A 26,961-nucleotide genomic window follows, 5' to 3' on the forward strand; every position below is an offset into this window, starting at 1 on the left:
TCACCAATAGTTATAATATTACTTAGTTGTCCCATTTTGTCAAAAAATTTTTATTGAAGTAAGTTGACTTACAGTATTATATTAGCTTCATGCTCCTTCCATGAACATTCCCGGTTGCAGAACTCCTCATTCCCATCCCTTCAGGCTGTCTCCTTGCAGCCTACAGCAGACCTCTCCTTGGGTCTGTTCTCCAAATCCTGTGTTCCAGCACCCAGGCCCTGTCCATACCAGCAGACATGTCTCAGGCTGGGGCGCTCAGGGCTGTGCCACAGACCATCTGTGTAGGTCTCACTCTGTCCTGCCTGCCACTGATTGGTTGCTGCACTCTTCTTCGAGTCCCCAAAGTTCCCTTTATGTCCCAGATGATCTCCCCCGGGTGTGGGAACCTCTCCTTTTCTTCATCTCCCCACCAGGGGCACAGGTCCCATCTTACTTCCTCTTTTTTTTTTTGTTCTTTTTCTTTCTTTCATCCTACCCAGTTATGCAGGAATCTTTCTTGTCCTTTTAGGTGTTCAGGGTCCTCTGCTAGTGTTTAGCAGGCTCTGTGAGAATTGCTCTATTTGTAGATGTCATTTATTTATTTATTTATTTATTTATTTATTTATTTAAGCTCTTTATTGGAATATAATTGCTTTACACTCTTGTGCCACTTTTTGAGGTACACCAAAGTGAATCAGCTGTATTTATACATATATCCCCAAATCCCCTCCCTCCCTGTAGATGTATTCTTGATGTATTTGTTGGGAAAGGTGAACTCCACATCCTCCTGCTCCACCATCTTGACTCCTCCCCATCTCATTGTGGTTTTGATTTGCATTTCCCTGATGATAAACATTCTTTTCATGTGCCTGTTGGCCTTCTGTATGTCTGTTTTGGAAAAATGTTTATTCAGGTCCTCTCCCCATTTTTTTAATTGAGTTGCTTGTTTTTTTGTTATTGAGTTATATGAGTTCGTATATTTTGGATGTTAATCCCTTATCAGGTATATCATTGAGAAATATTTTTTTTCCATTCAGTAGAGTGCTTTTTCATTTTATTGATAGTTTCCTTCTCTGTGCAAAAGTTTTTATTTTGATTGCTATTTGTTTAATCTTTCTTTTGTTACCTTTGCCTGAGAAGACAAAAAAAAAATATTGCCAAGATGATGTCAGAGAGCATACCGCCTGTTTCCTCCTAGGAGTTTTATGGTTTCAGTTCTTGCATTTAAGTCTTTGATCTGTTTTGTTTATTTTTGTATATGGTGTGAGAAAGTAGTCCAATTTGATTCTTTTGCATGTAGCTGTCCAGTTTTCTCGACACAGTTTATGAAGAGGCTGTCTTTTCCCCATTGTGTGTTCTTGCCTCTTTTGTTGCAGATTAATTGACCATATAAGCATAGCTTTATTTCTAGACTCTCTATTCTGTTCCACTGATCTACGTGTTCATTTTTGTGCCAGCTGTTTTAATTACTGTCGCTTTGTAGTATGGTTTGAAGTCCTGCTTTGTTGTTCTTTCTCAAGATTATTTTGTCTATCTGGGGTCTTTCATGTTTCCATACAATGGTGAGACGTGCCATTGATATTTTGATAGGGATTACATTGAATCTGTAGGTTGCCTAAAGTAGTATGGTAATTTTAACAGTATCAATTCTTCTAATCCCTGAGCTTAGTATATTTGCCTTTTTGTAGAGCCTTTAATTACTTTCATTAGTGTCTTATACTTTTCTTACTACAGTTTTTTTACCTCCTTAGTTAGATTATTCTTAGGTGTTTTATTCTTTTTTTTTTTCAATTTTAAATGGGATTTTTTTTTTAATTTCTCTTTCTGCTTGTTCATTGTTAGTGTTTAGACGTACAACAGACTTCTGTATGTTAATTTTCTATCCTACTATTTCTTTCAATTTTAGTAAATAATATTTTGGGGGGATTTTGCCCTGCTAATCTACATTTTCTATATTTTGAAAATTGTGACATCTATAGTGATATCCTCTTTTCAACCCTGATGTTGGTTATTTAAGCCTTTTGTTATTCTTGATCAGTCTTACCAGGCATTTATCAATTTTGGAAGTTTTAAAAAAAACACAGATTTGGATTTTTTGACCTTCTCTGTAGGGTGCTTATCTTTGTTTCATTATTTCCTCTTCCTTTTATTACTTTTCATTATGTTTTTTCCAATTTGATATGAATTCTTTGATCATTAATTTTCAGTCTTTCCAGTGTACACATTTTAAGGCTGTACATTTCCCTCTAAGTTTGTTGTAGTTGTGTCTCACAGGTTTAGATATATAGTAAGTCAGTATTGTTTTGACCTTCCTATATTTCTCAGTTTCTAAGCTTAAGGGCATGTTATGTTTTTGGAACTGATTTCTGTCATAGTCACATTGTAATTAGAGAACACACTCTGGTATGACTTCAGTACTTTGGAATTTATTGACATTGGCTTGATGGCCCAATACAGAATCACTTTTTATAAATACGCCTCATGTGCCTGAAAATAATGTATATTCTACATTTGTTGGATGAGGTGTTCCATTTGGTCAAGATTATAGTCATATTCTTTAAACTTCTGTATGTTTGTTGATTCTGTGTCTTTCCTGACTTTTTTCTTCATATTTTATTACTTGAATGAGATTGATGTGTTAAAAAAAAATCTCACTTAATGACTGTGGATTTCTATTCTTCCTTGCAGTTCTGTCAGTTTTTCTTTTAATACCACGTTATTAGGTACATATTATATGTGATTTTTTATTATACAATGTGAAACTTTATATGTATACTTAATATATATTCTATATATATTCTGTATATTTTATACATAATAGAACTCTTTTTCCATAATAAAGACATTCCCTTTATCTATGTAGTAGTGCTTTCTTGCCTAGAGAATAATTCTTCTGTTTTATTGTTATAACTGTACCAGTTTTCTTCTTAGCAATCAGTGTTTGCATGGTATTTTTTATTTATTTATTAAAAACTTTGGTTGGAGTATAGTTCATTTACAGTGTTATGTTAAGCATGGTATTTTGCACAATCTATTTACTATTGTGCTTTCTGTATCTTTGTTTTAGATGTGTCTCTTATAAACAACATATAGCTGGAGTTCATAATTTTTGTCCTTTTTTCTAGTACATTTTAGCTTCAGAATACATAATCTCCTTTATCTCTCGTGTCTAATTTATATGCTGTCATACTCTTATTATTGTCACATATTTTATTTATTTATTTTAAACATAAGCTTTTTAAAATAAATTTATTTATTTACTTATTGGCTGTATTGGGTCTTCATTGCTGCACATGGGCTTTCTATAGTTGTGGCAAGTGGGGGCTACTCTTCATTGTGGTGCAGGGCTCTTCACTGCAGTGGCTTCTCTTGTTGTGGAGCATGGGCTCTACGTGCGTGGGCTTCAGTAGTTGCAACACTCAGGCTCAATAGTTGTGACTCACAGGCGCTAGAGAGCAGGCTCAGCAGTTGTGGCACATGTGCTTAGTTGCTCTGTGGCATGTGGGATCTTCTTGGAGCAGGGATTGAACCCCTGTCCCTTGCATCGGCAGGCGGATTCTTAACCACTGCACCACCTAGGAAGTCCCATATTGGTACATATTTTAATGAATTTGTTTTTATAAGAGTTTTGTATTGCCCAGGAAGAAGGAAAGAATAGAGTGAATTGGGAAGAAGCAATAAATACTAAGAATATTTAGAGTTGATGGAATACATGAATTCACAGATATAGGAAGACTGGTGTATACCAAGAAGGAAGAATTAGAATAAATCCAGAACTAGACTTAGTATAGTAAAACTACAGAATGTCAGACACACATAGGTCTTAAAAGTAACTAGAGAGAAATGAGAGATCACCAGTGAAACAATGACAAAAGATTTACCATGGACATCTCAACAAACAACAATGGAAGTTAGAAAACAGTGAAAAAATATTGTCAAGTACAGAGAAAATGTCAACTTTAAGTTATGTCTACAATATATCTCTCTTTTAAGTGTGTTAGAGAAATAAGGATATTTTTAGATAAAAAAGTGAAGGAAACATACTTTTTAAGAACACTCAGATAGTTAACAAAAATGATCATGTATAGGGCCATAAAATTCAAAGACTTGAAATCATACAGAGTATGTCCTCTAATCACAATCCTATTAATCTAGAAATTATAACATGTGTTTTTTAATGGAAGTCTAAAGTTAATACCTTTACTGTGAACATTATTATGCCAATATATTTGAAAAATATAAAAAAATAAAGTGAAATAGATTAGCCAAAACAATCTTAAAAAGAATAATTAGGCTGAGTAGTCCTATTAAGGAGATTGAATCAGCAATTTAAAATCTTTCAACAAAACGAACTTCAGACTCAGATGGTTTTAGGTGCAAGTTGTGTTTGTAGAAAATCTGTAAGAATCTGCAAGTGAGTTAATACAGTTATTGAGTGTGTTTAGTATTGTTGTTAGATATATAATCATTACACAGAAATAATTACTAGCCTTAAACATCTTCAGCAAGCTATTAGAAAATGTAATTTTAACTCTATACCATTTATGTGGAAATGCTGGTTCTCTCCAAATTAATTTACATATTCACATACTGTTGCTGGGAGTTTAAATTAGTACATGTACTTTGGAAAACAATGTCATTGTTTTGTAAAGTTGAACATGCAACCTGCAGTTTCAGTTCTGGGTATAGAGAAATTTATACATTTGTACCAGGAGGTGTTTTTTGATAACATTCACACCATTATTGTGTGTATTAACTCCAAATTGGATACAATTCAGTGTCTATGAACAGTTGACTCTATAAATAAACCATGATATATTCATACAATGGAACACTATTCTGCAGAGAAAATGAAGGGACTATACACACATAAATGCTTAAAACCTGCTGCTGAATGAAAATGCAAGACAGAAAAATATGCATATGCTGAAAATATTTGTATAGAGTCTAAAACAAAAAACTCTGAAAAACTGATACATAATTATGCAGTAAAGCTATAAAAAAAGAGGAAAGGAATCATGAATATTAAATTAAGAATCTTTGTTACACTTGAGGGGGCAGAAAGGGAAACTAATGAAGAGAGGCATTCAGAAGCTTTTATCAATGTTGATAATCTTCTGTATTTTAAAGTTGGTGGTTGTAGGACTTCCCTGGTGGTCCAGTGCCTAAGACTCTGCACTCCCAATGCAGAGGGCCCAGGTTCGATCCCTGATCAGGGAACTAGATCCTACATGCTGCAACTAAGAGTTCGTATGTCACAAATAAAGATCCTGCATGCTGCAACTAAAGGTCCCGCATGCCACAGCTAAAGATTCTGCATGCCACAACTAAAAGATTCTGCATGCCGCAATGAAGCTCCTGCATGCTGAAACTAAGACCTGGTGCAGCCAAATAAATAAATATTGAAAAAAAAAAGGTTGGTGGTTGTTTCATGGGTACAGAATACAGTCTGTTTCATCATTAAATTACCCATGCCTCCCTTCCCCAATTCCTGTCCCTGTCCTCTACCTCCTCCTCAATTCTAATTCAGTCTTAAGGCAATAAGTGATTCTGGAGAGTGGGTGCTAGTTAAAGGTCCTCTTTCTTTTTATAATTATTATATTAGTAAATATTTGTACAAAATATATGGAAACAATAGAAATTGAGGGTGTTGATTATAGAAAATTAATCTCATTAAGAGTATGCCTTTTGAGGAAATCCATTATAACTGTTTTTTTTTTTTTTTTTAGTTTCTTGTGTTTTTAGTGTCATATTTTAGGATCTATTGCCAAATCTGTTGTCATGAATTTTAATTCCTATTTTCTTCTAAGAGGTTTTTATTTTAGCTATTACATTTAGATCTTTAATCTATTTTGAGTTACTTTTGTAATGTGGTATGAGATGAGTCCAACTTCATTCTTTTCCATGTGCTTATTATTTGTCTCAGCAACATTTGTTAGGGACTATTATTTCTCCATTGAATTGAATAGCATTGTGTGGCTTTATTTCTGGATTTCCTGTTCTATGGCATTGATCCACATGTTTACCTTATGTCAGTACCAGACTGTTTTGATTATTGTAGCTTTGTGAGTTTTAAAATCGGGGAGTATGTGTCCTCCAACGTTGTTCTTTTTCAAGATTGTTTTGGCTATCCAGGGGACCTGGAAATTCCTTGTAAATTTTAGAATCAGTTTGTTCCCACAAAAAAGCAGTTGAAATTTTGGTAGAGATTTCATTGGATCTTTTCACTCTATTGATAGTGTTCAAGGGGACACTATCAAAAGATCAAAGGACAGTATCAAGAGAGTGAAAAGACAACCCACAGAATTGGAGAAAATATTTGCAAATCATGTATTTGGTAATGATCTAGTATCCAGGATACATAAAGAATACTTCCAATTCAGCAACAAAAGCCAGTCACTGAAAAACAAATACTGCGTGAAATCTAAAATGATCAAACACATAGAAACAGAAATTAGAAAAGTAAATACCAGGGACCTGGGGGAGAGGGATATGGGGAGTTGTTCTTCAATTTGTGTAGGTTTCAGTTATGCAAGATAAAGTAGTTCTAGAGATCTTCTGTAGTACATAGTGCCTATAGTTAAAAATTCTTTAATTTTTACTTAAAGCAATCTACAGATTCAGTGCAATCCCTATTAAATGACCAATGACATTTTTCACAGAATTAGAAGAAAAAATTTTACAATTTTTATGGAAACACAAAAGATCCCGAATAGCCAAAGCAATCTTGAGAAAGAAAAATGGAGCTGGAGGAATCAGGCTTCCTGACTTCAGACTGTACTACAAAGCTACAGTAATCAAGACAGTATGGTACCAGCACAAAAACAGAAATATAGACCAAAGGAACAGGATAGAAAGTCCAGAGATAAACCCGCACACTGATGGTCAACTAATCTATGACAAAGTAGGCAAGAATATACAGTGAAGAAAAGACGGTCTCTTCAATAAGTGGTACTGGGAGAACTGGACAGCTACACGTAAAAGAATCAAATTAGGACACTTCCTAACACCATCCACAAAAATAAACTCAAAATGGATTAAAGACCTAAATGTAAGGCCAGACACTATAAAACTCCTAGAGGAAAACATAGGCAGAACACTCTTTGACATAAATCACAGCAAGATCTTTTTTGACCTGCATCCTAGAGTAACAAAAATAAAACAAAAATAAACGAGACCTAATTAAACATAAAAGCTTTTGCACAGCAAAGGAAACAATAAGACAAAAAGACAACCCTCAGAATGGGAGAAAATATTTACAAATGAAGCAACTGACAAAGGACTAATCTCCAAAATATACAAACAGCTCATGCAATTCAATATCAAAAAAACAAACATCCCAATCAAAAAATGGGCAGAAGACCTAAATAGACTTTTCTCCAAAGAAGATATACAGTTGGCCAAGAAGCACATGAAAAGATGCTGAACATCACTAATTATTAGATGTAAATCAAAACTACAGTGAGGTATCAGCTCACACTAAGAGTGGCCATCATCAAAAAATATACAAATAATAAATGCTGAAGAGGGTGTGGGGAAAAAGGAACCCTTTTACACTGTTGGTGGGAATGTAAATTGATACAGCCACAGTGCAGAACAGTATGGAGGTTCCTTAAAAAACTAAAAATAGAGCTACCATATGATCCTGCAATCCCACTCCCAGGCATATACCTGGAGAAAACCATAATTTGAAAAGGTTCATGCACCCCAGTGTTCATTGCAGCACCATTTACAATAGCCAGGACATGGAAACAACCTAAATGTCCATTGACAGAGGAATTGATAAAGAAGTATGGTACATATATACAATGAAATATTACTCAGCCATAAAAGGGAACAAAACTGGGGCATTTGTAGAGACACGAGTGGACCTAGAGACTGTCATACAGAGTAAAGTAAGGCAGAAAGAGAAAAACAAATGCCGTATATTAACTCATGTGTGTGGAATTTAGAAAAATGGTATAGATGAACCTATTTGCAAAGCAAAAATAGAGATACAGATGTGGAGAGCAAATGTATGGACAGCAAGTAGAGGGAAGGGGTGGGATGGATTGGGAGATTTGGATTGACGTATGTACACTACTATGTATGAAGTAGTTGGCTGTTGAGTACCTACTGTATAGCACAGGGGGAAAAGAAAGGAAGATACATTCTGTTTGCAGGACATAATATTAAGTTAACCTTAAAAATGCATTCCAGTATACATTAGGTACAAATACTGTTTGATCCCACTTATATGAGGTACTCAGAATAGTTAAATTCATAGTCAGAAAGTACATTGGTAGATGCCAGGCCTGGGGGGTGGGGGATGGAGAGGGAGAATGGGGAATTAGTGTTTAAAGGGCACAGTTTCAGTTTAGAAAGGTGAAAAATTTGGGAGATGGATGATGGTGAGAGTTGCACAACACTGTGAATATACTTAGTGCCACTGAACTGTAGTTAAATATGGTTAAAATAGTATATGGTTAAAACATAAAATAGTTTTACGTTGTGTGACTTTTACCACAATAAGAAAACATTAAAAAAATGTATCAGGGTTAGGAGGATAGGACGAAATAGGCATTAGTCAAAAAGAACCCAAACACTATCTACTAGAAGAAATAAGTATGCACAAAATTAAAAAAAACATTTAAGAGAGTATCATGTAAGCATTCTTATGACAGAAAACAAAGGGACAGAGGAAACTTTTGAAGGTGATAGATGTGTCTGTTGCCTTGATTTTGGCAATGATTTCATGGGTGTATGCATATATCCAAACTCTTCAAACTGTATACAGTAAATATGTGAAGTTTTTTGTGTATGTTATGCCTCAATAAAGCTTTTTTTTTTTTTTTGAAAAAAAAGGAAGGGGGGGAGGTTTCTTTGATTCACACGGGTGTTCTGTCCAAGTGGAATAGTTACTTATGTAATAAAACAGCAAACTGAGACTAAGTGATTTAAATATTATTGAAAAATTAATTAAAAATAAAAATATGGCTGCTTTAAAAATATTAGTTGTTAAGACTAAATACATATTTTAGGGGAAAGGATAGATTTGGTGAAAAATAAAGTACATCTCACCATATGAAAACTGTAAGTAAAATGATCCAACCATAATATCTATGAATAAGTCATCTTTTAAGAGTCACAAAACCACAAAATGAATACAGAATATTTTCAAGTAATCCACAGCATTTACTAATGTTCATGCTATTTTCTTTATTCAAAGGTCAGTAAATTAGAGGTAGAACTAGAAGATGCCAAACAAAAATTTAAAGAAATGACCGACAGCTATCAAAAAGAAGTTGAGGACAAAAAGCTATTAGAAGAAAATCTTTTGGGAGAGGTAGGAAAAACTAAATATGTTTGAGAAGTTGTTATACTAAAACCCTATATTTGTATATTAGCATTTTAAAAGAAAAGTAATAATTCTTTTAACATTATGATTCTTTTTTTAAAATTAATTAATTTATTTATTGGCTATGTTGGGTCTTTGTTGCTGCACGTGGGCTTTCTCTAGTTGTGGTGAGTGAGGGCTACTCTTCATTGCAGTGCATGGGCTCCTCATTGCAGTGGCTTCTCGTGTTGTGGAGCACAGGCTCTAGGCCTATGGGCTTCAGTAGTTGCGGCACACAGGCTCAGTAGTTGTGGCTCATGGGCTCTAGAGCACAGGCTCAGTAGTTGTGGCACACGGGTTTAGTTGCTCCAAGGCGTGTAGGATCTTCCTGGAGCAGGGATCGAACCCATGTCCTCTATATTGGCAGGCGGGTTCTTAACCACTGTGCCACCTAGGAAGTCCCAACATTATGATTCTTTAGAAGATTTAATAAATTTACATTAGGGATAATTGATTAGCTTTTTAAATGGAGCTAAAAGTATTGTTATTTAAATATTTCAGCATTGAGTAGTATATAATCATTTAAAAAAAATTAATTGATCTTTACAGTGTTATACTGTCATCTTACTTAGTAGAAAATCCTAAAATAAACCAAAGCAGAACAGTAATGCATTTTCTATTTGGCTTTTCTAATTTTCTGGTGTTTGATTTCTGCATTTTAACTTAAATTTAACATTTAAGTTAAATTTATGTTTTTTCCATTAATTTAAAAATCTTTAAATTTATTTGATAGGTTGAGAAAGCAAAAGTAATAGCTGATGAAGCAGTAAAATTACAGAAAGACATTGATATACGATGTCAACATAAAATAGCTGAAATGGTAGCACTTATGGAAAAACATAAGGTAATTTTTTTCCTGTTGTGTAATGAAAATTATTAATTGGAGCTGTATTTGTGCCTGAAAATGGTAAATATAGCATTCTGATTTGTCAGAGAAAATTATTGTCTATGCAACAGTGAGTAACTATAGCTGGAATACCCTTGATCTCATTTCTCCAAGTTCAATTCTTAACCAAATGAAGCTGAGTCTGGGTGTCACTTCCTTGAGGAAGATTCTCCTTATCATCTTGATAAATAGATGTAATCACTCTTTTTCTCAATTTTTATAGTAGTCTCTTATGGCATTTTCCACCTTATATTTATTTAAATACATACCCAGGATATGTATTTAAATAAATATATTTATATAAATATAATATTTGTATCCTCTACCTGTATCTAACACATGCTAGGCTAAACAATAATAAATAGATGAAAGACAACGTTTGCTGTATTTGTGAGTGTGCTCTATTTTTTATTGTTGTTTTAAAGCAATCATTCTGTTAGGGAATTAAGCCTTATACTCTTTAAGGTTTGGAGAGGAAGTTGGCTTATACTTAACAATTAATCTTTAGAAATTGTTGCTAGGATATTATTAAGAAGTAACCAATGAGGATTTTAAAAATATTTTAAGTAATGTTCTAAATTCATAGATTTAAGCATATTTGGTATGTCTTAATCCAGTACAGTTTTGATCCTTGTTGATATTTAAATTGTCCCAACATTGGCCAGTGGGAGCCTCTTCAACCTGGTTGGGATGTCCTTTTGACTATTAATCTGTGTTAGCTTTCTTGCTTTCTCTTATGACAAAATGTTCAAGACTCATCTTGTATTCCCTGCCCAACATCTGGAATCAGCTGTTTTTTCTAAGAGGTCCTTGAGTTTCTAGCCTTTTTTTAAATTGTGAAATTCAGTGTTTCCAATTTAAAAAAATTATTTCTTACTCTTCGGTTACCTTCAAGATAGTTATCTATGTTTTATTGTTTTTATTGTTAGAATTTAAAAGTGTAATTGAAAAAAGTTAAAAATGTATTCATATATTACTGAATTCATAAACATCATTTTTTAAATGCATAAGGATACCAGTCTTATTAAAACATAATCTTTTGGGCTTTTCTATACCTAAAGTGGTTTCTCTTTTTAATACAGCACCAATATGATAAAATTGTTGAAGAAAGAGATTCAGAATTAGGACTTTATAAGAGCAAAGAACAAGAACAGTCATCAATGAAAGCATCTTTGGTGAGAACAAATAGCAGTAGAAGCCAGTTTTCATGTCAGCATGGCTGGTAGTAAAAGAATAATGAAAAAAAATGGTAATTTTAGAACTATAGAATCAAATAATCGTAGATCTGAAAAGGATGTTATAGATCTTATAGGTACGTGGTATTCTAATTTTTTTTTGAAATGACAGAATGAACTGTTTTTTCAAATGAAAAGTTATAAACTCCAGTTACAAATAAGTTTTGAGCTCTGATTGAGATTGGGGAAAGGAGGAGTGGGACAGACTGGGAGAGGATGAGAAGGAGAGATATATGTAGTGTTAAATATGTCTTTAGAGTAAACTATACAAAATTTGTCTAAATGAAATTTTTAGTTATGTTCAACTAGCAGCCTTCATATCAGTAGGCTTTTAGAAAGTGTTTGTGTTTCATGAGTGAATTTATTTCTCTATAAAACTAAATTTTTTGAAACACAAGTTTGCATTTCCGTTGTCTTAAGAAATATATGGATGCACTTGTAAACCTCATGTTCCTTTTTCTTTAGGAGACTGAACTATCCAATCTCAAAAATGAACTTTGGTCTGTTAAGAAACAAATTGAAATAGAAAGAGAAGAAAAAGTAGGTTTTATGACATTATAAATAAAGTAACTAATTTTAAGTTTTAGGTGTAACTTAAGTTTTTATAAATGTGTCATATTAGAAAATAATAGGATAAATTCAAGTAGGGATTAAAAATATAATTTTTCCCCATTAGCTTTTTTTCCCAGAAGTATTAAGCATATTCCCTTGTTTAAATATTAAACACGTTTAAATATATGTATACTTTAAGAGTAGGAGTGCTTTCAGATATAAATACTTTGGAAATATTATTTATATATTATAAAGTGCTTATGTATTTGGATGTGGTTTTTAGTTATTGATCATGTTTCAGAAAAAAAATAATGCCTTATATTTGTATAGTGTTTTGGAATTTACACAGTGAATTGACTCACACTTTAAAATGACAAATTTTTTTTTCTTTCTATAACAGCTCATTGTGCTGAGTATCCTACTTATATCTAATTTAATCCTTACAGCAGTGGTATAAATAATACTTATTATTATCTCCATTTTTACAGAGGTTAGGTTATTTATTCAAGATCACATAATTAAAAAAATAGAATGGCTTAGAATTCAAATCTAGGTTTTTTTGCATAATTCCAAATCCTGTTTCCTAATCACTCTGCAATATGCCTAGGTAACATGCACTTTCAATTTCAAACCTCTATGCATTTGTACACTTTGTTCCATGCATTTAATTCCTTTCTTCCTTTCTCCACCTATGGAAAACTTAACATACCGTTCATCTTGCAAAGGTGAGCTGACTGTATATAACTATTCTCATAGTGTTTTGTTCTTATGTTAAAATAGTTATGTCACTCTGTGTCCCATTATATTTATCAGGTTCCTCAAGGGATAGGGTTATGTCTGTTTATCACTGTCTTTCCTTTATTTGAGCACAGTGCTTTGAATTCTGTTTTCAACAAATGTTTGTCAAAGAAATGACTTAAGTGGCTTTCACTTCACCTGCAATTATAACATACATACTTACCTTTATCCTACTGTTTCAGTAGAAGAGGAATAATACTTCCCTGTATTAAACTACTCCTAATGTTCTTTTTTTCCATTTTTTTTCAGTTTTATTGAGATATAATTGACATGTGTATGTGGTGTATACCTGTATAAGTTTGAGGTACACACCATAATGATTTGACTTACATGTATTGTAAATGATTACCACAAGTTTAGTTAACATCCATCCATCATTTCTTATAGATTAAGAAAGAAAAAGAAAAAAAAGTTTTTTCCTTGTGATGAAAACTCTTAGGATTTACTCTCAGCAACTTTCAAATGTACCATATGGTAGTGTTAACGATAGTCAGCATGTTATACATTACATCCCTAGTACTTATTTGTCTTATAACTGGAAGTTTGTACGTTTTGACCTCCTTCATCCAGTTCCCCATCTCCCCAACCCCTGTATCTGGTAACCACAAATCTAATCCCTTTTTCTGTGAATTTAGTTGTGTTTTGTTTTGTTTTTTTAAGATTCCACATATAAATGATATCATTAGTGTTTGTCTCCATCTGTTTCAGTTAGCATAATGCTCTCAAGGTCTATCCATGTTGTCACAAATGAAAGGATTTCCTTCTTTTTATGGCTGAATAATATCTCATTGTATGTACACTGCACTTTTTTTTAAAAGCTTTGATCTATTTTTATTTATTTATTTATTTAGGCTGTGTTGAGTCTTCATTGCTGTGAGTGGGCTTTCTCTAGTTGCAGCAAATGGGGGCTACTCTTTGTTGCCAAGTGTTGGCTTCTCGTTGTGGTGGCTTCCCTTATTGTGGACCAGGGACTCTAGGTATGCAGGCTTCCATAGTTGCAGCACTCGAGCTCAGTAGTTGTGGCACGTGGGCCCTAGAGTGAACAGACTTCAGTAGTTGCAACACTAGGCTCAGTAGTTGTAGCGTGCGGGCTCTAGAGCACAGACTCAGTAGTTGTTGTGGTGCACGGGTTTAGTTGCTCCGAGGCATGTGGGATCTTCCCGAACTAGGGATTGAACCCGTGTACCCTACATTGGCAGGCAGATTCTTAACCACTGTGCCACCAGGGAAGTCCCAATTCTGCACCTTCTTTATCCATTCATTTGTCTGTAAACAGTTTGTTTCCATGTCTTGGGTGTTGTGAATAATGCTATATGGGGGTGCAGATATCTCTTCAACATAGTGATTTCATTTTCTTTGGATGTGGTGTCAGAAGTAGAATTGCTGGCTTTTATGGTAGTTCTTTTTTAATTTTTTGAAGAATCTTTATACTGTTTTCTATATTAGCTGAACCAATTTACATTCCCACCTATAGTGCACAAGGGTTCTTTTTTTTCTCTGCATCTGTGCCAACATTTATCTCTTGTTTTGTTTGATAATAGCCATTCTAACTGGCATGAGGTAGTGTATCTCGTAGTTTTGATTTGCAGTTCCCTGATGATTAGTGATGTTGAACACCTTTTCATGTACTTGTTGTCCATTTATATATCTTCTTTGGAAAAATGTCAGGTCCTTTGCCAGTTTTCAAATTGGATTGTTTGTTTTTTTGCTATTGAATTGTATGAGTTCTTTATATATTTTTGATGTTAACCCTTTATCAGATATGTGGTTTGCAAATATTTGGCAGTGTTTTGCATTGTTGGGGAAGCTAGGTGCTTACTTTCATGGTCTCACTTTCCTGTATGGGAAAAATTGCTGACTGACAGGTTCTCTCTTGACACTGTGTTTGGGAGAGGGGGTGACATGGATAAAATGAAACTGTTTCTCTTATTTTCTTCAATATGTTCAATCTGGGATTTTTTATTTTTATTTTTTTGTTCAAGTGGTGTGCTGGAACTTCTCTTTTGGATTCCAGAACTTCCATAGAGGTATTCTCATCTATGGATAATTGTCACAGTCTGTGTTCTTGGTGGGGAGGATGGTAAAGACGCCTATTTGGCCATTTTGCTGAAATCACTCTCCCCTTTTTCCTAATGTAAACATTTAGTACTATAAATTTTTCTCTTAGTACTGCTTTGGCTGTGTCCCATATGTTTTGATATGTTGTGTTTTTGTGTTCATTCAGTTCTTATAATTTTATATTTCTTTGAGACTTCTTCTTTGACCCATTGATTATTTAGAAGTTTGTTTTCAAATTTTCATTTGTTCAAGGATTTTCCTGTTGTCTCTCTGTTACTGATTTCTTGTTTGATTCCATTATGGTGAAAGAATACAATCTTTATGATTTCTGTATTTGTCTGTAGGATGATATAACAAAAATACCATAGATTGAATGGCTTAAACAACAAATATTATTTCTCACAGTTCTGGAGGCTGTAAATCTGAGATTAGAGTGTCAGCATGGTAAAGTTCTCATTAGGGCCTATTTCCTGGCTTGTAGACAGTTGCCTTCTTGCCGTGTCTTCACATGGCTGAGAGAGAGCTCTGGTTTCTTCATCTCCTTATAAGGGTACCAATCCCATCGTGAGGGCTTCACCTCCATGATGTCATCCAAATCCAATTACTTCTCAAAGCGCCCTCTCCAAACAGCATTCCATACTGGGGGTTAGGGCCTTGATGTATGAATTTTGGGGGGATACAAACATTCGGTCCATAGCAATTTTTTTCCCCTAGAACTATGAGCTTGTTTTTGTTGTTGTTGTTTTCATGTTTTTTTGTTTGTTATTGTTGTTGTTTTGTTTGTTTTTTTCCAGCTGCGCTCTGCTGCACTCGGTATCTTAGTTCCCTAACCAGGGATGGAACCCATGCCCCCTGCAGTGGAAGTGCAGAGTCCTAACCACTGGAAAGCCAGGGAATTCCCTGTTTTATTTATTTATTTATTTATTTATTGGCTGCATTGGGTCTTTGTTGCTTTCCCTAGTTACAGTGAGTGGGGGCTACTCTTCATTGTGGTGTGTGGGCTTCTTTTGTTGTGGAACACAGGCTCTAGGTGCACTGGCTTCAGTGGTTGCAGTACATGGGCTCAACAGTTGTGGCACACAGGCTTAGTTGCTCCATGGCATGTGGGATCTTCCTGGAGCAGGGATCAAACCCATGTCCCCTGTATTGGCAGGCGGATTCTTAACCACTGTGCCACCTAGGAAGTCCCAGCAATTTTATTCTTTTAAATTTGCTGAGATTTGCTTTATGGCCCAGAATATGATCTGTCTTGGTAAATGATCTGTAGGTGCTTGAAACAAATGTATGTTATGCTGTTGTTGGTGGAGCGTACTATAAATGTCAGTTAAATCTAATTTGTTGGTTGTGTTGTTCAGGTTTTATACATTTTTGCTGGCTTTCTGCCTAGTAATTCTGTTAGTTGCTGAAAGAGGGGTGTTGAAGTCTCCAGCTTTGTCTGTTTTCCTGCTCAGCTCTGTAAGTTTTTTAAAGCAGTTTCACTGACATATAATTTATGCACTATACAATCACCCATTTAAAGTGTACAGTTCAGTGGTTTTAAATATGTTGACAGTTGTGCAACCATCACTGCTACGTAGTTTTAGAATATATGTATCAACCCCCGCCCCCCCAGCAGTGATTATACCTGCCCCTTTGATCCTGTCAACAGAGTCACTAGCTCTAGTCAATCACTAATCTGCTTTCTGTTTCTATAAGATTTACCTATTCTGGATATTTCACTTAAATGAAATCATATATTATATGGTCTGTGAGGCTTCTTTCACTTAGCATAATATCTTCAAAGGTTCAACCATATCCTAGCATATATCAGTACTTCATTCCTTTTTATTGCTGAATAATATTTTGTTATATGCGCATACTATTTTATGTATCCATTTACCAGTTGATGGAAATTTGGGTTGTTTCCATTTTCACTATTATGAATAATGCTATTAAGAATATTTGTGTAAAAGTTTTATGAGGATATATGTTTTAATTTCTCTTATATATGTAGGAGTAGAATGCTAGGTAATATGGTGTCTCTATGTTTCATATTTTAAGACTGTTCTTCAAACCAACTGTAGCATTTTGGATTCCCAGTAGCAGTGCATGAAGGTCTTAATTTTTTCACAACCTCACCATACTTGTTATCTTTTCTTGATATAGTCATCCAGGTGGGTGTGGCATGGTATATCATTGTTGTTTTGATTTGTATTTCTTTAATGGCTAATGATGTTGTTCATCTTTTCATGTGTTATTGGCCATTTGTATATCTTTTTTGGAGAAATGTCTATTCAGATACTTTGCCTATTTTAAAACTAGCTTCTTTATTTTTTTAGTATTGAGTTTTAAGAGTGCTTTATATATTCTAGATACAAGTCCCTTATCTAAGATTTGTAAACATTTTCTCCATTCTGTGAATTGTCTTTTCACTTTCTTGATGGTATCACTTGCAGCACAAAGTCTTTAATTTTGATGAAATTCAATTTCAATTCTTAGGAGAAATCCTACTTTGTTATGACATATAATCTTCTTTGTATTCTGCTCGATTTGGTTTGCTAGTATTTTGTTGAGGATTTTTTGCATCTACGTTCATGACAGAGATTGGCCTGTTGTTTTTTTGTGATGGTTTTGTCCTAAGGCTTCACATCTTTTAACCAACTCATTGTGAAGCCCTAGAGCTCATGTGTCTATCTGACAGGATAAGCTATGGTTATTCATTTTTGCCATTTTCCAATCTCTCTTCCACGCTGTATTTCCTTACTCACCAAATTGCATGAAGGAAAACATAAGAATAACATGATTTGGTATACCTCACTTATAGAGTGATGAGAGGTGAACCCAGAGATAAGGACAAAATTCACATGGTTTTTCAATGAATCTCATATTTTTTTGTTTTCTGCTCCTTCAGGGGAATCTTCTTTTTCACATTTTGTCTTTTGACTTTGTTTCTAATATGTTCTATTTATTGGCAAGGATAATTAATTTTGTGTGGGTATGGTTGTTGTGCTTTTTTGTCCAGACTAAAGAGACCAAAATGATAAGATGTAGTCATTTTTCCTGCATTTCCCAGGCTTCTGTTTCATGGACTGCCTACTTATCCCTTCAGATCTCCTCTTATCAAATTCAGGTATATTAGTGACAGTTATTCTCATTATTGTATGTGTTCACTTTCACCACCACCATGTAAGTGGTGATTAGGTTAGGACCACATTGAGTCAAATCAGTACAGCTGTGCTCTATGTCTTTCATGCTGAACCTTTACTAGAATCGGAGATTATGACCTGATATGGTATGTTTCTGTTGTTGAATTCATTTTTGCCAGTTCTTAACTACTTTCCCTTCCTCCCTCCCTTTATACTTTTTTGTTAGTTTAGGGAGAGGAAGATTTTATAATCTGGCTTCACTCTTCCACCTTTACCAAGAAGTTTGATCTATTGTCTCAATTTTTTTTGACATCTACTTTAACTTTGTTATTTTTTTTTCTGTTTGATCAATCATGAGCTGAAAGAAGGAGTTAAGAGTTTATTACTGTTATATTTCTCTTCTTGAGTTCATAAAGCCAGTTTTGCTTTATGTGTTTTGATGAATACTATTCATTGTATAAAAGTTTATACAATTAATTGTTCCTTGGAAAGTGTATCTTTTATCTTTGTACTTTTTGCTTTGAAGTTAGCTTTTCCTGATATTCATGTTATGATCCTAACTTTCTTTTTGGGTTTGTTTGTCTTGTATGTTTTTGTCCATTTCTTATTAACCTTGATGGAGTCTCTAATCTGAGAGTCTCTTTTTCTTTAATAGCTTAGTTTTCCCAATAATGTTTATTGATATGATATGTATTTTTAAATTATTCTGGAATAATTTAAAAATACATTTCTGGAATGAATTCCATTTGGTCATGAAGTATTTTTAATGTGATGCTGGATTCTGTTTGCTGATATTTTTGTTTAGTACCTTTATATATTGATATTTGTAAGATAGAATGTAGTTTTATTTTTTTAAGTCATGGTAAAAATATGTATCATTAAATTTACCATCCATCTTAACACTTTTTAAGTGTACAGTTTAGTAGTTTTAAGCATATACATATTGTTGTACAATAGATCTCTAGAATTTTTTAATCTTGCAAAACCAAAAGTCTAAATCCATTAAACACCATCTCCCCTTCCAACCACCTTTTTTTTTCTGTTTCTATAACTTTAACTACCTTAGATACTTCATTTGAGTAGAACCATGCAGTATTTGTCTTTCTGTAACTGGATTATTTAAATTAGCATAATGTCTCAAGGTTCATCCATGTTGTAGCATGTGACAGAATTTCCTTTTATTTTTTTTAAAAGTCTGCCTAATATTCCACTGCATGTATATACCACATTTTCCTTATCCATTCATCTGTGATGGACATTTGGGTTGGTTCCACCTCTTGGCTATTGTGATTAACGTTGTCATGAACATGGGTGTGCAAATATCTCTTGGAGATCCTGCTTTGAATTCTTTTGGATATATACCCAAAAGTGAGATTCATGGATCATATGGTAATTCTATTATTAATTTTTTGAGGAACCACCATGCAGTTTTCTATAGCAACTGTACATTTTACATTCCCACCAGTAGTGTGCAAGGATTCCAATTTCTTTGCATCCTTGCCAACACTTATTTTCTATTATTTTGATAGTAGTCATCCTAATAATGTGAAGTGATAGCTCATTGTAGTTTTGATTTGTATTTCCCTTATAATTAGTGATGTTGGACATCTTTTCATATGCTTGTTGGCCATTTGCATATTCTCGTTGGAGAATTGTCTATTCATGTCCTTTGCCCATTTTAAAATTACTTTTTTTTTGGTTGAGGTGTATGAGTTACTTACATATTCTGGATATTAACTCATCAATATGATATATATTTTAATCATGTTTTTGTCATCTTATTTTACATTACATATTAACATTTATTTTATTCTATTTTTCTCTAAATTGTATGTGTGTGTAACTTTGGTTGATTTTGGAGGCGTATATATATATATATAGTCTTTTTAATTATTTTACTGGTTACCTTTATATTTTTTAAACAGTATATCTAACAGTTTCTCCTACTGCCTATTTTGTATATACAATTTTTATATTTTATTATTTTACATTATCAGGATTAATAAAAACACATATTCTGTTCTGTAATCACAATTCTGATATTTAAGTTGAGCTCCTGTTCTGTGTGAAACTTTTTCTTCGTTTTCAATTTTGATCCTAGTCGATATGCCAATCCTAATTTTGACCTATTTTACATACCAATTGGTGTGAAGAAATTGTTGCTGATGACAGTCTTAGCTTCCACTTAAAATAGGTTGGCTTTGTGAGACTGTGCTAAATCACCTTTCCTGTATCTTTCATCTCTTGATGGTGTGTTAATCTCTGCCTAGTGAGATGTGGTATTTTGTGCATTTGTTTACATTCTTGATATGGAAGGAGAGTTTTAAAGTCTTCCAGTTTGTCCCTCCACATATAGCAATCTCTTACTCTGTAGTCAGAACCATTGTGGGGATTTTACCACTTATTGAGTTTATCTAGTCAGCTGTATAGTCAGGATCTAAAGAAATGGCCAGAATAGATTTATGGTTCCATGGGCACCATTAGGTGGACTTGGATTAAGTGCTATTTGTCACCTGACCCCAATACACCTGCGCTCAAACTAGTGAAAAAATAGTAACATTATGGGTTATAAGAATTGGTGTTAGCTAATAGTCAGTGTCCAGTTACCCATAAGTCTTAGTATTTCTCTTAGTGCTCATGGTAGTAGGAAGGATTCAATATGTATTTGTGGTATTATTGGAAAATCCTTCCACAAGAGTACCAGGTTTCCTTTTAATTTTTTTTTGTTTGTTTGTTTCAGAACTTTATGTAATGAAATTATAACATGCCATTAATTGTTACACATATACACAGAAACAGAAATTTAGAGTAAAATAAAATTTGGATTAAACATTGGAATTTATGATTTACACTACTGATTAAATAAAGAACCAAATTTCACTATGTTTTTTCGTTATTTTCTTTCTTGCTCTTAATGTTTCTTGTATTCTACAGCAGTAATTCTAAATACCTGGAATTACCACAAACCTCATTTAAATATCAAAGGAAAGCTATGAACCCTCTCTTTTAAAACACACAGAAACAAATACATTACCTATAAACATTTACTACAATGTTTCGCACAATTTTAGGGAAAGTTGATAAGAATCCCTTTTCTAGATCATTTTCAATGACTTCGTAGTGATAGAAAGTGGTAGTATCTATATTTATTCTATATTCCATTTGTCCACAAAGAAGACAAATGACACCTGGCTCTAGAGCTTAAGATATGGTGTTTATTATGTAAAAATTACATAACTTGCAGGCACAAAGTACAAGATTAAAGCCTTATCAACAAGATTACTTCAGCAAAGCAAGTGTCAAGTAAGCTAAACCACCATGTTAGCTCTCAGAAAGAAAAGCTTCATTATCTATATCCTTAGGACATGTCGTCAATCTATGACTCCAGAACTGGGTATATAAAAGAGGTAATTTCAAACAAAATGCTTCTATCCTAGACGACAGCATTTCATCCCCGTAGAGTAGACCCATTGTTATAACTGAAGATCAGCTATTGGTAATTGATAGAATACATAATAAGAACAGTGCCTACTGATGTATCAGCTTATTGCCAGCTTCTTTCATAGTGAAGTGTGTTCTCTGGTTAGAAGCAGCACTTTAGGAGAGATACCATGGTGTATGCAAGACATTCAGTGAGTGCAGGTATTGGCATAGGCATCATGGGCAGGCAAGGTAAGTTTGCCTAAAGTTGTACTTATTGGAACTTTTCCTTCTCTGAGACCTTTAAGGTTCCTTGGAGCTGTAACCATTCTGTTTTCCAGATGACTGTCATATTACAGGCATTACACATATTCTTTTCTCTAGGCCAGGGTTAATTTTTCTTTTTTTCCCATTGAATACGTATACCCTAATCTCCAGCAAAATGTATTATTTCCTGGAGTACTAGAGGAATGATGTATTATTTTGTAAGTATTTTGTACTCTTTCGTACTTTCTGTCTCTCATCCCTGTTATCTCATGTTGATAATTGATTATTCAGTGTCCAGCTGAATTGCTCTTCTCAATACACAGAAAGTGAATTCTGCCTCTAAATGCTCATAATATTTTGGATCTCTTTACAGCTCTCTACATTTAGTTACTTGTGTATATCCATTACTTTATAAACTGGTCCATCCACTTCATTTTACAAATGAGAAAGCTGAGATTCAGTATTTTAAAGGACTTACTCAGGAGTCCACAGATACCTGCGAGAGACAGATAAGAATTTTTAAAGAAGATAATCAAAATCAAATAACATACCTCTGTAGAAAGGGACTAATTTGTTTTTCTTTTGTCTTTTCATTATTTTATAAGATTTAGAAGGCAGTATTCTTTGTTAGTATTCTTAGGAAAGATTTGATAATAGGGATATTCATTTTTTATAACAGTAATGACTACATTGTATGTACTTGATATTCATTTTTAATAGGAAAAACTCAAAAGAGAGACAAAAGAAAACACAGTTACTTTCAAAGAAAAAAAGGACAAGGTAAGAGCTTTATATAATTCTCATAGATTTCTTTATAACCATTTCACTTTCTAACATATACTTAGTAAATTTTTTTTGTTCATAAATGGGAAAATAACATCAAAAATATATCACACAGAAGATGTGATACATATATAGAATGGAATATTACTCAGCCATAAAAAATAACAAAATAATGCCATTTGTGGCAAAATAGATGAACCTAGAGATTATCATACTAAGTGAAGTAAGACAGACAAAGACAAATATCATATGATATCGCTAATATGTGGAATCTAAAAAAAGGCTACAAATGAACTTATCTACAAAACTGAAATAGAATTACAGATGTAGAAAATAAACTTATGATTACCAGGGGGTAAGATGGGGAAGGGATAAATTGGAAGATTGGAATTGACATATACACACTACTATTTATAAAATAGCTAACTAATAAAGACCTACTGTTAGCACAAGGAACACTACTCAGTACTCTGTAATGGCCTATATGGGAAAAGAATCTAAAAAAACTGGATATATGTATAACAGATTCACTTTGCTGTACACCTGAAACTAACACAACATTGTAAATCAACTATACCCCAATAAAAATTAAATATATATATCACAATTTTCATTTCCAGAATTATTTCTTTGTATTTATTAATTCAAAAGCAATAGCTGAAAAATTTCAAAGCATTTGTCATTTGGAAATTTAGAGAAGATTTTTATCTTTTATAATTTTTATTATAGTATTAGTTAGGTACTTCTGTGTTTCTCTCTTGAGAAATTTCCAATGTTAGAGGGAAAATATTTCAATTAAAAATTCTAAAGCTCATGTTTAGATTATGTCAAATTTTGAGTTATAAGAGGGCTAAATAAATGACATCTTGCCTTTTTTTACTTAAGCCTGAGCCAATGGAGAAAGGTGGTGAAAATCAACATAATATCTTCATTATTGGTAAATAATATTGGACAATGTGGCTTATATTTGAAGGCAACAGGATTTCTTAATCCCAAAATCCCAAATTAAACAAGTTTATCTACTCTATCACAGGTAGAGCTGCACTGGGACAAGTCTACCTACTTGAATGGCCTGCTCTTGTAAAATGTATGGCATAGAGTAGAATGTGTGCTTCTTCTGGTACCCAAGAGGAGGAGTAAGGAAGGGGCTGAACTATATGTCCCCAATTACTCCTTCCATATGCAACAATCCCAGTAAGTTGTTGCTCTTCCCATGAGGAAGCAGAGAGAGGTTAGGAATGTTCCCTGCACATAGAAGGAAGAATCAGGTATGAGAAAGGGAAGTTCTATTCAGCTTCTAATCCAGCTGATATATAGGATTATTACAGAAGAGTTTTATTGCAAATTTTAGTTAAAATGATTAAATATTCTTTATACAGAGTGATGCAGTCTCCTAAGTCCCCACAGAAGTTGGTTTGACTATAAATTGAAATTAATAGAGTAGTTGAGATCAGTTTAGTTGTTAGGTATAGGCAGTGCTATAACTTTGTTATATTTGGGCTCAAAGAGAAGAAAAAAAGAAATATTGTACCTGTGAGTGACTATTAAGTGCTTCATATGTCCAGACCCCATGATAGACATTTGAAAACATTATTGGGAAATTATTGTCATATTAAAATTAGCCAGGAGGGTTAGATATAGTCTAAGTGAAGTGTCTGATGAAGATAGTAAATTGGTTAAACTCCAATATTTATTTCTAAATACATATTGTGTTCATATTATGAAAGTATTTATCACATATTCTTATAGAGTTGTTTTGATTGTGTATAATTCCAGTAATATTATGTCTATTATTTATATATGTTATCAAGTAGATTAGTTAATTCCCTATATTTTATCTGGGGATCTAGGTATATATTGCAAATAATGAGAAAATGATAAAAGAAAAGATTTAAATAGACTTATATGTGCTATGTTTTATTCTAACAATATTGAAGTCTCAAAAGCCTTATATATGATAATCATTAGGTTTATCAAACATTTCTGAGTTTGGGCATGTTGCTTCTTCATGCTTCAGTTTTATCATCTATAAAGGGATAATAGTAGTACCTTTTTCCTAAAGTTGTTATGAAGATTAAGTAAGATAATATTTGTAAAGCATTTAAAATAATGCTTGGCACATAGGAAATGCCGAATAAATGTTTGTTTAAAAAGAACAACAGAGAACGTCATGAATGTTCTGTATATATGCATCATTGGAAATGTAATATTCAGAAAAGAATGTAACTTGTAGGAAAGTACATACATTTTCATGATGTATTACAAAGAGGGTTATTTCAGTAGTCTAGAATGCTGATGCAGTTTCTTTTATGCTACCAAACTGCCAGGAAAATGTTAGAGTCCAGATGTGACCACAAGGTGGTGTAGTTGCCATTCTTAGTCCTTTTGGGTGGGAACAATTTGTCCATGAAAGCAGTTACATTTTGGAGATTCTGAGGATGACTCCTGGTAAGTCCAGAGAGCAGAAAAAAGTTTGCTTTCATCAAAAGTGTGTTATCAACTGTGATACAGAAGTATTTATGGAAAAGGATATAGAAATGAAACTCTGTGAAAAAATGCTACCAAAATTCATACTTGTTGGAAAAAGGATTATGAAGTGAGATCACTAGAACTGGGCAAGCAACCTGCAAATTACCTCATTTAGCTCCGTTTTAAAAAATTTATATTTTATTTTTTAATTGAGATATAGTTTACTTACAGTATTATATGTTTCAGGTATACAACATAATGATTCACCATTTTTAAGGTTATATTCCATTTATAGTTACTATAAAATAATGGGTATATTCTTTGTGCTGTACAATATATAGTTGCAGCTTATTTTATACATAGTAGTTTGTGCCTCCTAATAAGCTATCTTTATCTTGCCCTGAAAATTTCTCTAGTTCTTTAGTTTCATAATTTTTCTTCTCTGATTTTTTTGGAGGGGAATGAAGCTGGTGGATAGGAAAAGGCTGATATTTTTATAGATGATATAGGAAATATGAAAGCATAAAAGAGAATGCCCTTTGGCTATTAGGCTATTGGAATGAACCACAGATTAAGATTTTTTTTCCCACCAGGAATAGAAATTTTTCTCTGGAGAATTCTTAACTTTTGGTCAATAGGGAGTTGAGATGTCTTATTTGTTTTTATAGCAGCTCTGTGAAAACAAAGAGGCGCAAATACCATTTTAATCTTAAGTGGGAAAATAAAGTGACAAAGAAGATAAATGTAATTTATTCAAAGTTTCTAATTAGTACTAAATTTGGGGGAAATTCTAGTTCATTTCAGTGTTATTTCTACTAGTTGCTGCACTTTAAAATGACTTGACTTTATTCACTTCTGTTGTTCAATATAGAAAACACAGACATCGTTATCGGAAACACCTGAAACTAGTTATTGGAAACTTGATTCTAAAGCAGCTCCTTCACAAAATATGTCTCAAAATTTCCCATCAGCTGATCATGGGAAATCAAAAGATAAAAGAGACTATCTGTGGACGTCTGCCAAAAGTACTTTATCTACACCGTTACCAAAGGTTTGTTGCTAAAATTTCTAAGAAAGTAGTAATTCTTTTTATAAAAAGTCTCAGGTATAGGTCCCTGATATACAAAATCTGGTTTTGACTTGCATTTTCCACTATCACCTCAGTTACCTCCCTTTGCTCTTTACTCCTCATCATCTTGCATCTTGTCTTTTACTTAGCAGTCAGCCCTTGTGGAGCAGGTGCCACTAACAAGGTGGCTCATTTCTAGCTATCTTCGACATGTCCACTTAATGCATGGGGAATTTGTTCAGCCTTTCAATGCTTAATGGCAGTGTGTAATGCTCTACTTCTGACTCCCCCTTCCCCTCTCTCTGCCATCGATCTCTCTCTAATTTCTTTTTACTGCTCAGGCAGACACAAAGACAGATACATTTTCTGCCTAGGTTTATATCCACCTAGGGAATGAGATGCCAGTCTCCTTTTCTTATAAGGCTGCTTTTTAGTTATAGCCTTACTTATCTTGGGAGTTGAGGGGAAGAGTATTTCAACCTGTCTTTACCCCCAAGCCGAAATTTCATGCTTTTCCCTCCCAATTTCGTTAAAATAACTGGGAATAAGACAGGTATTTGGTGATTGTTGGGCCTATTCTACCACCTTTTAATAAGCCTTAGAGAAGGAGCTAGTCTTAATTATGGGTAACTTTCTTTAGAATATGTGTTACTAGCACTTTCCCCCCAGCTTTGTGCTTTAGTTGGCAATTCCAGAGCAAAAGAAAGAGTCCCACTCATATCCTGTTATATATACAATATTATCCAGCTTGTGGAAATTATGAAAATTAGTAAAGTGTGTAGCTTAGCAAGGCTTTTATATAAAATTATTTTGTTGTATTTATCACTGTTATTCAAAATATGAAATGATCTCTATTAAAGAATAACCTTACCTAAAAAAACTTTTTATTGAAATATAGGCAAGAAAAATGCACAGATCATAATTATACAACTTGATGAATCTCT

At 33.5% G+C, this 26,961-nt stretch overlaps 1 protein-coding gene across 2 annotated transcripts in view; it reads left to right on the forward strand.

Annotated features, from left to right (window-relative positions):
* SYCP1 (synaptonemal complex protein 1) overlaps positions 1 to 26,961 on the forward strand; it is a 141,642-nt gene that overhangs the window by 99,576 nt on the left and 15,105 nt on the right. Inside the window, exons 23-28 of one of the 2 annotated variants that reach the window (XM_057747262.1) lie at positions 9,188 to 9,304; positions 10,089 to 10,199; positions 11,324 to 11,416; positions 11,942 to 12,016; positions 22,417 to 22,476; positions 25,820 to 25,999. In XM_057747262.1, coding sequence (XP_057603245.1) covers positions 9,188 to 9,304; positions 10,089 to 10,199; positions 11,324 to 11,416; positions 11,942 to 12,016; positions 22,417 to 22,476; positions 25,820 to 25,999 — 636 coding nt within the window. The remainder of the gene's footprint in view (positions 1 to 9,187; positions 9,305 to 10,088; positions 10,200 to 11,323; positions 11,417 to 11,941; positions 12,017 to 22,416; positions 22,477 to 25,819; positions 26,000 to 26,961) is intronic. The other variant, XM_057747268.1, reaches the window with a different exon arrangement.

The sequence above is a fragment of the Hippopotamus amphibius genome, chromosome 1 (assembly GCF_030028045.1).
Source record: "Hippopotamus amphibius kiboko isolate mHipAmp2 chromosome 1, mHipAmp2.hap2, whole genome shotgun sequence".
In the NCBI taxonomy this organism is placed as follows: Eukaryota; Metazoa; Chordata; class Mammalia; order Artiodactyla; family Hippopotamidae; genus Hippopotamus; species Hippopotamus amphibius.